This window comes from Amyelois transitella, chromosome 6 (genome assembly GCF_032362555.1).
Source record: "Amyelois transitella isolate CPQ chromosome 6, ilAmyTran1.1, whole genome shotgun sequence".
NCBI lineage: Eukaryota > Metazoa > Arthropoda > Insecta > Lepidoptera > Pyralidae > Amyelois > Amyelois transitella.
This window is the reverse complement of record NC_083509.1, coordinates 7,378,815-7,390,859: the sequence shown is the minus strand read 5'-3', so window position 1 is coordinate 7,390,859 and position 12,045 is coordinate 7,378,815. Positions and strand designations below refer to the sequence as shown.

Genomic DNA, 12,045 nt, shown 5'->3' with positions numbered 1-12,045 from the left:
TTCATCGAATCATGCTTAAGTTTCCGCTAAGCATTACGTCCAGGTTTTAAGTACCTATAATAGTATATTATTTGATTATTTTTTTAAAAGCCACGAGTTTTTGTCAATCAATGATATAATGATATAAATCTGAAATAAAAGACCCCTTCAATACTATTTTGCTCCACATAATATACTGTGTACAGTGTACATACGTACGTCAGAACAAGAGTCACTTTAACCAAGTAATTTAAATCAACACTAATTAAACTACTATAAAGATAAGCCTACTGCTTTTAATAAGTTTTATATTCACTGATATTGCATTAGTCTTTCACCATAACTTAATCAAAATACCGTAAATACATTCCACTAGCTTCTCTTAGAAATTCAACCATCAATCTATTACCGTAATAAACATTATGTCAACTGCATAGCGAATACCCAATTCACATAAAGGATACCACCCGTATAGTAAAATGAGTATTTTCAAATATTAAATTCAAAGTATAAAAAATAAACATAAATCAAGGTTTAATACAATGCAGTACTAAAGATGCTTTTTGATCACGGATCGGTGGAAAAACTTAAGAAAATTACAATTGTCAACCATCGGGTTGAACTGTAGGTAATATACAGCGAAACCACAACTAGAGCACAACAAAAAGTTTCGTGTACCTACTTGCGACACCGATACGGCACAAATACAACTGAAATGTCTAGACAAAAATTATAAAACATGACAAATATTAAGTGATGTTTGAAATAATAATGAATAAAAATTTTAAATTTAAATAAGACCATCTTATATTAAAAAAATACATTTTCAACACTAGTTTGAATTGGTTTGTTGTATATGCAACGTACATGCTGCAGCCACTGCGGTGTGGCAGGCTTATGTTACGCGCACGTTACGTTACATCAAGCCACAGCCATTTTGTGAAAATATTCGCGTAATTTATAAGGCATGTATTGTAGCTAATTTTTCGGTCAATCAGAGGCAGAGAGAGAGATAAAATATATATATATACATACCTTATCAACGTCCGTAAATAGCCCAACGGGTCGAAGATGAAATTATATTTTTAAATCTCGCCCATGGACCTTAAGACCCACGAGTATCCGAACCAAACAAATTCATTCTCTCATCTGTGTCCCTTGTCTTGTATATATGAAGACAATAGTCACACCATTTAAAATCAATCTATGCCCTGCGATTCAACTCGTTCTTTTGGATGCTTCTTAACTTTAAATGGTGTCTCTGCATTTCGGAAAAATTATTATGAACTATTATGAACCACCTACAAAAGAAAACAGGCATGCCCGCGCAATTTTAGCGCCACAAACAAAAGAATACAGGTTTTTTTGCAAGTGTGAAATCCTATCAAAATAATCGCTGTGCAGTTTATAAATGCGGGATTGTGATACTAAAAACAATAATTTTGATCAATTGAAATAATACGTAACCGATGTTCCAAACTTTGCACAAATATAAAATATAGAAATTATTTTCAAGATACAAACAATAGAAAAGTTTAATCACCGCTATGTTACATATCATATTCGACATAGATTGATTTGATTATTTTTATTAGAATTTTGGTTTTTCTCAATTATACAATCATCAGATTTTTATTAGAATTAGGCCTTTCGCTACAGTATGTGCTTGTTTAACGTAGGTAAATTGCGATTCATCAGGACGCATCTAATCATCAAAGAATACATGGCACCGGAGCTGTAAAACATGACAGCCATAAGTAACAGCCAATAACAAATTCGATGGAGAATAAAAATAATACAACTAGAAACGCGTCCATATTAATAACTATAAGATCCTGTACCAGATTTGTAAAAGTATCAATTTAAATGCTACCAATTGTATAATAAGATACAAAAACAATTACATACATGTATATCACGTACTTTCACAGGTATCAAAGAGAAACGAAATAGTCCTCGTTTGTAAGCACTAGGTTTGGCGCAGATTATCACTAACGTTAAATCATTTGCCGCGTCATCGCGTGCCGCATCTTGCGGTCCCAGGACTCCGCCTCGGCCCACGAGTGCCGCACGTCTCGGAATAACTGCAAACAATGTATTATAACAATAATTTGTAAAAGCGTGTTTTGAGGTTGAAGACGACGTCTTAATTGGCTTAATATCGTACGAGGAAGCGATGCGTTGATGGCCTTTCGATGGATGTCCTAGTCGGTCAGACCTCGGTCGGACGAAGTCGGCGGCACGCTGCACGGGCCCTTACCCATTCACTCTAACATATACACTCATTCATACATCTATTTTAAAACTCAAATAAGAAACAATTCAAGAAAAAGTCCATTTCGCCAATTTAAAGACGAGTGCAAGATTAAAGGACCAAAGTTTTCATTGTAATAGTTGTCATTCAACTACTTATTATTGTAACATCTGTGTCTATACACGAATTAAGAAACACTGAACATTTGTGACCTTGACAAATAATTCCAATTATTTTTGTTAAGTCTGACAATTTTACTAATGGAAATAAAACGTTTATTTACCTGTAATAACCACGATTCGTCTGCAAGCAGCTCATTTAATATAACCGTGGTATCTTTATTGGGATTTTGCATTCGTTTCTCCGTTACACGCTTACTGCATTCGGCGTACATTAGATACTTTTGATGCGATATCCTTGAGAACAGTTGCACGCGACCGCAGCAAGTTCCACATACAAGGAATTCCTGAAAAACAATTGTGTACCAAGTACTTAATATGATTTGTTAGCAGAAGTCGGGTTCCGAATCATCATACGGAGTAAAAATCACTACCCGCGTCTGTCCCTCTGTATCTATGCAAAGTACTAAGCAGATCTTTAAAACTACAAGACGGATTATGATGCAGTTTTGTTAATAGAAAGAGTGATTCAAGAGAAAACTTCTCTTGAATCAATCTATTAATGCTACCACCCAAGCGCAGCTGGAACGGGTCGCTTGTAACGTATTATCAATATGCCTATTTCTCTGAGGGGAAGACAAAGCCTTCATCTTTCCAATTTCCACATATCTCTTTTCTTCATCTACGAAAAGTTATACTTGTTTATAATATGGGAGTGGGATAGAGGTTTGTGGTCGAATCAATAAGGTGCCAGAGGAAAATAAGTTTTGCGCAAAGAGGCACAGGTTCAAAAGGTAGGCCTTAGCCATATACCAATAATTCTCTTCCTTATGTACGTTACTTTCGAGTGCTAACCGATTTTCTTATAGCGAGGGAAAACATCGTAAGGAAACTCGCACATACACAAACCCCACAACTGGATACATGTGTAAACCGTAAAGTGGAACCGTAGTAAAGTGGAACCGTAAAGTGATAAGGGTTAGTTTATTCTGCAATATTTTTAAGATCCTACAGAGTAGCTTCTTATTCTGAGCAAACTATTGTGATCACAGGCGGACACCGGGTTCTTCTCTATTAATTGGTACCTTTTCATAGGCGAGCCTAGCGTCGGGCTGCACGGGCTCCAGCGTGCCCGGGTTGTAGGGCTGGCCGTAGAGCAGCAGGCGCGCCGCGGCGGGCCGCGAGCAGGCGCGGCAGCCGCCCGCGCCCGCCGCCACGCTGAGCCCCGGGAACGTGCCCACGGCCGCGTCCAGCGCGCGCGCCCCGCCGCCCGCGCCGCCGCCCACGCCGCCCGCCACGCACGACACCCGGGAACGCATGCGTTCTGTCACTTCGTCTACCGTCTTCACGTTCGATAGGAAGTACTCGTCTGGAATTCAAACACGATAGAATAACATCTATCCAACTATTGCCCATGGATGTCGTTAAAAGGCGACTATAGCAATAGGCACATTCACCTAGTGAAGTTTTTACCATGATGCAATATGGGTTAGGTTCTGCAAAGGTTGCGGAAATAGACGGAAGTCGCTTCATATCCAACTTACCCAATCTAGGATCATGGTCAAGAGACACTTTCAGGCTTGTTTTCCCGAATATATTTATTAACGCCAGGGAGAAAATTAATAGGTACGAAGGACGTTAAGTTAATATGTATATTCCGTTTGAGTGCATGCAAAACCCTAAAGAATAAAGGTCTATCCCCATACATCAGGATCGGATTCGAGGCGTGTTTCGCCCAGAGTCTAAAAAAATCAGTTCAGATTTTACTGACTATTATAATGTATACAATGATATTTTGGGCTTTTTGCTCATGAACTACATCCCGTGCACAGCCTTAGTGTGTAAAAAGACCTTAACTCCGAAAACATTGACAGTTGACATTTAACGTTGCCAATAAACTAATAACTGAAAATGTGACAAAATATACTAACCTTGTTCTTGAAATATTTCTGTAAGGAAATTAGGATCTAATGCATGTGATATTAAAGTCTGTATGTACACTTCGAAGTTTTCTTGATACATTTGCGTTTCCAGCATTCTCTTCTCAATGAAATTGCAGTCGTCAAGAGAAGCGTCATTTCTTACTAATTCTACAACAGTCTCCAAGTGGGATTGCGATCGCACTTTTACATTTACTTGTGTGTACAACTTCTTATTCTCAGGATTCCAAGCTGCATACTGAAATATAATGTATATGATCGTTATTGCATGTACTCCTATATACAATTTAGTAAGCCATATCTCCTCCATAAGGTTAAGCCGAAAGATAGTTAGAGACGGAAGTCATATTAACTTCAGTAAATAACCCTGCTGAAGACCCATGATGACAGAAAACGTCGATACGTATGCCTTATTGTAATTCGGAAATAGCTCCACAGGTTTACCAGTTACAAAGATCATTTTAACTTGCACCACATTAACTGACTTTTCCGCATTTTAGATCTTGAATTCTATCTTATACATAAAATTGCATGTACTTTATGTGTTTGTTACTCTTACACGCAAAAACTTATGAACGGATTTGTACGAAACTTTATAGACATTTTGGTGTTTACATTATGGATTAGAATATCACGCAGGATACAATATAACCCCCGATTGCATTATGATACACTTCCACTTAAAATAAACAAAGAAATGTTCACATGTCATTGTTTTTACAAGCATATAACTTATACATACTGTGGATATATTTCTGTAAAGAACCTTTCCGTTTTCTTCAAATGGCTCGTATTTTTGTAGTAACGTTTTGCCGTCAACTCTCCAAATTGCGGGCCACATTTCGTTTAGTTCACTTTTTATCGCCACAAATTCTCCTGGCTGAAAAAATATAATACATTAAAATTTTCTTAATCTATAAGGTAAAAACGATAAAAACATTACATCAGCATGCATAAGTACACCTACCTTATTTTTGATAATGATCAAGATCAAATCACAGGAGACAAGACAGTCTGCTTTCAGTTTTTTTTTAATTGCCTTGAGATGGGTTTTCTCTAATAATGCATCAAGTTGAAAAGTGTTCCTTTTTTTCTTGACCTATGCTCAAATTAATTATTTCACAACCGCGCGCCTATTACAAAATACATACATAAAATCACGTCTTCCTTCCGTTGTAAACAGAGCCAACAGTCTTAAAAAGACAAAGCTCAGCTATAGGACTTAATTTATTAGGCCATTTACTTGATTGATTTTACAATGCAAAATAAATATTTTTGAACAATATCCCCGGGCCTGTTCTATTCACTAGCGCCACAGCGGTACTTGGAGCAATTATTGGACTTAAAACAATTTTTTTTATTTACCTGATAAGGCATATCTTCAACTGGTCTTGTATTTTCTAACTGGCCGGTGCTAGAGATTTGCTGGTGCGATTTAATGTGATGTAATTTCCTATCGCCACTATTGTCATTTTCTGTAGCACCATAACCGATGCCGTATCCCAAACTAGCGCCATGCGTAGCTAAAATAAACCATGTATAAATATGGAAGTCGAAAAATTTATCATTTAAGGGTTAGCACGTATCAGACGGAGTGGCGGTGCCGTGATGATCATCAGATAAAATATAAGCTTAACAAATTCCGAGATGGTTTTTATATTCTGAAAGCATTTTAATTGGCAAAAAATATTAAATCCAATTTTGAAGTCAAGGCAAATAAGCTTGAATTTCGGTTTTTAAAATCCTCTACTCCGTCCGTTGACACAACCCTTGGTATTTACAAATGAAAATAATATTACCTGTATAAACGTGAGCTTTCCACAAATCTTAACAAACTCAAGGTAGGATAGGTAAGGAAGGGATTGCCAAATGACGACTATGAGTCATCAGTATGATAACATGTACATCAGACCCACCATAGTAGTAATTTCTTACAATACATTAATAATTTATAATAAACATTCACATAATCTAGTCTTAATTGTACATGTTATCCCTATTTGGCGAAGTGAGGGGTGCTACCAGGAATAATTACAAATTAAAAATATTTAACACATTATCAGTAATATACTCGTGTTTATTTTAGTCTCCTCCTATTATACAAAAGTATTTACATAAAATATTGAGAATTGTGCATAAACAAATAACAATTAAATAGAAATACAAAAACTTATGTTCAGGGCATGGCCGTCTAATACATATCTTGCACTTACTTATAGCTGCAATTTATTATGCAATTCATTTCATTCTTATAATATAAAATCACTTTCGGCTAAAGAATATGCATACACTATATAGTAAGTACCACCTAAACTCAACTCAAATACTGTAAAATACAATACATTAATTTATATATACAACACACCCACTGGTATTTTACTCCATATAAAAATATACCACAATTTTGGAATTATTAATGGTAGCACCCCTTCAACAGCGAGTATGACAAGAGTCACAATTTCTACAATTTACAGTTAAATGGCACTAAGAATGTGTCATTAATGAATAACAATAAAGTGAAATCTTGTTACAGAGTAACCCTAAAAATATCAACCTCTACTAAGATATAGATACATCACATTTCCTTTATAGAAATTATTTACAATTTATTAATCATAGATTTTTCTTATTAAAATTTACATTATTAATTTATCACAGTTAAAATGTAACAAGTTTTCACGGTAAGCTGCCTCGCAGCAGTTAGCTTGCTCCTGTCATACAAGCTTCAGGGCTAGCTCTTCACCATCGCGCTCTACTTCGCAAATGGAAATCTAATAAATTGAACGCACCTTCGTCAGGCTGTTGCTGGTAATAGTATTGCTGATGCGGCGCCTGCAGCGACGCCACGGGCGCCGGGGCCGGGGGGCGCGGCTTCTTGGGCGCGGCCGGCTGAGGCGCCACGACCGCCGACGGGGTCGGCTTGTGCATGGTACTGCGACCTTTTTTGCCCTTGTCATTCAGCGGGGTACTAGGCACGTTAAGCACGGGTTTGTTCAACCGTCTCGCTTCCTCGTCTGCGTCATAAGCAGACTCCTCGCTTCCATCATATTTTCGTTTTCTATCTTTATTCAAATTGTAATAACGCGGGTCATCCAACTCGACGCCTTTCTGGGCGTTGAGCAAGTTGGCCGCCCCGTGTATTTGGTTAGCACCCAATATGCCTGCCGTGCTCATGCTCGCCGCTGAACTCATGGCCGGATTACTAAGTGTCATCCCCGCATTTATGACGTTAGATGACGCCATCGCGCCATTAGCACTTTGTTGTGGGGTAGTCGAATCACATTTGTTGTGTTCGTTAGGCGTGTAAGGTTTATTATTTATATTATTGCTATTTGTATTCGATCGCGACCACGTGGATGACTTTCTGGCACCTCGACCGGCCGGTGGGGGTGAGGTATCTCTTTCCCCTTGCAAAAATTTTAAATAAGAAGCCATGAAACCTGATCCCGGCCCCGTAACAGGAACATTGAATTTTTTTTCCATAATTTTTGTAGTAGCGTCTTGTGAAGTGCTGTTAAGGTTCTGCTGCTGAGAAGTGGGTGCTACCGTCGATGCAGTATTAGCCCGTTGTTCTGCAAGGAAACCAAGTTCTTCTTCTATATTAGGAACTACCACCTTAGGCTGTTCCTCTTCACGTGTTTCAGGCGTTGAAAACGATGACGAGGAAGCCGAAGGTGGAGTCTCGCTAAAAGACGACAATGGTGTTAACTCCACAGAGGATTGGAAGTCAGGATGTGGACCTAGGTGAAAGGGAGGGAAATATGTTAGTGCATGGCTATGAGGCATGGCAAGGGCCTGGTGTTGATTAGCAAAGTTTGTGGCGTGTAATGGGGCTTGTGAACCAAATGCCGAGGAACCGGGGAACATCTTCGGTGGTGGAGGTGGAAGATTCCACCTTTCGAAATCGAAATAACTTCCGTTTTGCTGTTGGTTACTAGTTGAACTATGGGCTGGAGGAGGAATTCTGTTTGCCAAATAATCTGCCATTACTGCATTGGACAACTCATTCATATTTGTATGAGGCACTGGTTTTTCAGTGCTCTTCCTTCGTACTAAAGGTTTACTAGATGTTGAGGGAGTTGAAGCAACAGGGGTTTTATTTGTTTTTGAGTCTTGTACTTGACAACTCTGTTGTAAACTCTGTAAATTTTTTACTATCGTCATGGGATCCCCACGGCAGCTAGATAGATCTTGTAAGGCTACATTGTTACTATCAAAATAATTTTGTTGTTTTTCAGTTAAACTTAATGACCGCTGACTTGCAGCTGAGGCCGCCTCTTCATTATGAGTGTTACTTTCAGATATAGAACTACTGTTGAAATTACCACTATTACTACTAGAGAACTTCCTATTAGATTGACGATCATTCTCCCAACAATTTTGACTGGAAGACTGAGTTTGATTTCTTTCATACCTATTCTCAGAGAATGTTTTGGTTTGTTCAATTCCTAAAGCCCTAGTTATAACAGAAGGGTAAGCTACTTGACTATTTTGAGAAGGAGGTCTAGCAACTGAAGCATCTAATGGGGATCTTGGTGCTTGATTACTAATTTTGAAATGTTCCCCATGCTGTTGAGGTGAGTTCATGGAATTCATAGGACTGTGATACAAGGGATAAGCTGGACTAGAACCATGGCCTAATGGGGAAGTTTGTGGTGGTGCTTGGGATGGGCTTAGTCTTCTGGCCACAACCACTCCACAGTCAGGGCCATTCTGAGAACTACTGCTAGAATAACCAGTATCTGTACTAGAACTGCTCTTTGCTCGCACATGATAATCAGCCTCAACATTATTTCCACTTTGATAATGTCTAAAGCTAGACCCCTGAGATGTTGAATAAGGTGAATTTCCAATTCTATTTGATTTGGAAGCACTGCTACTACTATAACTAAGTCTCCCTGGAGCATCCATTATGGAGTAACTGATTGGTGAAGATTGTGGTTGCACCTTATCATTTGATTCAGTTTTTCTTTGTTCATTAGAATGTTCAGGATAGATTTTACTTTGTGCTTTCGTTTGAACTTGTGGTGGTTTTGAAGTAGGCGAAACAAAGCTACTTGTATTACTACCACTACTGCTAGAAGACTGACGAGGTTTTTCGCTACTACTAGTGTTTTTTGGAGACTGGGAATTATAGATGGATGAAGACGGCCGTGAACTTGTACTGGAGGAAGAACGGTAATCTTTACTGGGAGGGGTGGGGGAAGAGGTTACAGGTGGAGTAGATACAATACATGACTGCTGAGAGTGAGCAGTTGAACTTGCCGAACTTGAGTAGGACTTACTTCCAGTGTAATCTTGCTGAGATGAAAGCTGACCACTTTTTGCACTGCTTGTACTATACGAATTATCAGTCTGATTCCCAAATGTTGAAGGGGATTGAAAAAATGTTGATGATGATGTTGAAGATGCTGGTTTTGATGAAGATGCTGGAGAAGCTGCCCTATTAGCTTGTTTAGTTGCACTGGAAAGTTGAGAGTTCAAGTGGTTGTTTATAGTCTGTGCTGCTGCAAAATGCGCATTAAAATTTTCATATGTTGCTGATGCCTTGGTAGTTGCTGGGCTTGGTGATGAGGGCACTACACTTTCATGGGGTAATATTCCAAAGGGACTTGGCAATTGGTTATTGCCCTGCCAACTTAGGCCCGCTGTACTTCCTGGAGTTGATGACTGGTCAAAAAAGGAAGTTCCCTGTGCAGCTAGTGTTTGGTGAGAGTAATTCTCTCTTAATGATGACAGTTCAGTTTCCACTGAAGATTGTTTAGAAGCAACAGCCGCTTGTGCCTGCGCAATTACTTGTCTGTGCTGCGCTTGAAGTGAAGAACTGTAATGTGCTGGTTTTGGATTTGCATGATGAAAAAGCGGCGAGAACATAGCATCATAGCCAGGTGGGGATAGAAAGCCACCAGGATTGAAGGGAGATGCCGTTGATGAGCCAAGTTGTCCAGCTAATGATGCTGTAGTATGTGCTGCTTGAAGTAATAATTGGCTGGTTGTTGATGGCACAGACTGGCTGCCTAATCCAGAACCACCACTGGTTAAGTGGTGATGAAAGTCTCCGCTTGCAGCACCAGCCTGGACCCCTGCTAATCGATTGTAAGAAGCATATGCTGACCATGGTCCTACTGGATCCATTACCACCTCCGTGTTGTCTGTTTAACACCAATGTAATATGTCAATAGAAGTCCACACTTTCATCCATAGTTTGTATCACACACTTTATTTTTCTACCACTAAACCCAAGTACTACAGATCATCTTCTATTTATAAATAAATCTTCAGTTGTAGAAAATACTCCTGAAAAAGAAAAAATAGACTAGTCAATTCACAGCAAAATTATTACAGATCTTAATAGACCACCTAAGATTTAAGTTTACAAATACATGAATATAGTTAAATGGAACCTTTGATACTAATTTATATACCTGAAAACAATGATACTAGTTTAGTGTTAGACAAAATACACTACCGCTTAGGAATGTAATGGAAGCGTCAAGAATACGGGGAACAATAGGTAAATAGAAATGTATCGAACTCCAAAGTCAAACACATACTAGTAATCTTTATGAAAAGAGACATACCATCGCCTTAATTTTCGACGAATATTTATCAATGCGGTTTTCGGGGGACGCTCACACGACAGATAACATCATAAATATGGCCTCGACTCCTTGAGTGCTGGTTGCAACGGGTTTTGTCTATTGTGAAATGAATAACCACTTTGTTCGTTCTTTAAACACAACATTCACTATGAATTTTCACTTCCGACTTATTATTCTTCACAAGTATAGCATTTATAATCGTTAAATATAAGGCTTGTAATATTTACAAGTGGAAATAAGACAACGTTTCGCCTTTCACATTAATCGCCGCCATCTTACTTGCCGATTATTTTGTCGGTCGGTCGAACAAAACGAGCCCACAAACAACAAAGTTTAGCGCCATCTACAATGCCAGTTATTAACCTTCTTTTTTAAAATTACGTTTAATTCATAGATTTTCGCCTAAATATAAATAAAAAAATAAGTATTAAATCATTTTAAAATAAAAAATTAGGTATATATAATAAAATATAAATCTAAAAATATGTAATGTTTATTATTTTGTCTAATTTATTTTAATGTATTAACGATATGACGTTTAGTTTCTCCTTAGTTTAAGTGTCGAAGATTCCTCTCACAGAAAATAATATTGTCCATGCCTCCACTTCAGTGGTCCCCCAAGTTGCAGAAAAGGATACTACTCACATTGCAAATGATACCTGGCATTACTTGCCTCCTTACTAGGCAATGGAAGGAAGGAGAAGGGAGTTCACATTGTCAATAAGGGTATAGAACAAAGGCTTTTCATCTCTATAGACTTGTGGTGTCAAAAATGAAATTTTAAAATTATTGTACATTAATCAAATCTATACTGAACAAATTTATCCCATGTGGCATCAAAATCGGGCGGGCAACAAGTCGCAGGGATAAATTGTAAAGTGAGTAGAGCCCTTTAAACCGAGGTACTTCTTAATTCTATCTGGGCTCTTGTCACTTTACGATTTGTGCACGCGCTACTTTAAAAAATATTTTAAAATGTTCCAAATATTCTTTTTTCCCCGTGTGGTAATAAAAGTTATATAAGGGAAATATTAATAAACTTTTTTTAGGCAATGGACGAGAATCTCATTTACATCATTAAGCCAAAAAGCAAGGGATATAGATGTGATGATATGTATTACCGATGTCACACCTATAACGGTATCAGTCAT

The 12,045-nt window shown here is 38.1% G+C and overlaps 1 protein-coding gene across 2 annotated transcripts; it reads right to left on the bottom strand.

Moving 5' to 3' along the window:
• Positions 1–1,228: 1,228 nt before the first annotated feature.
• LOC106131210 (mucin-2) lies at positions 1,229–11,218 on the bottom strand. Of its 2 annotated transcripts, XM_013330221.2 has the most exons (9): positions 10,874–11,215; positions 9,578–10,589; positions 7,082–7,864; positions 5,658–5,815; positions 5,035–5,172; positions 4,284–4,530; positions 3,438–3,721; positions 2,517–2,699; positions 1,229–2,063 (listed from the first exon to the last, which is right to left on the bottom strand). In XM_013330221.2, exons 2-9 carry the CDS (start codon positions 10,425–10,427, stop codon positions 1,977–1,979), a joined length of 2,730 nt encoding a protein of 909 aa, XP_013185675.1. In that variant the 5' UTR covers positions 10,428–10,589; positions 10,874–11,215; the 3' UTR covers positions 1,229–1,976. The 2 variants fall into 2 exon arrangements, with proteins under 2 accessions (XP_013185675.1, XP_013185673.2); XM_013330219.2 differs by having other exon boundaries at positions 7,082–10,589; positions 10,874–11,218.
• Positions 11,219–12,045: the final 827 nt, after the last annotated feature.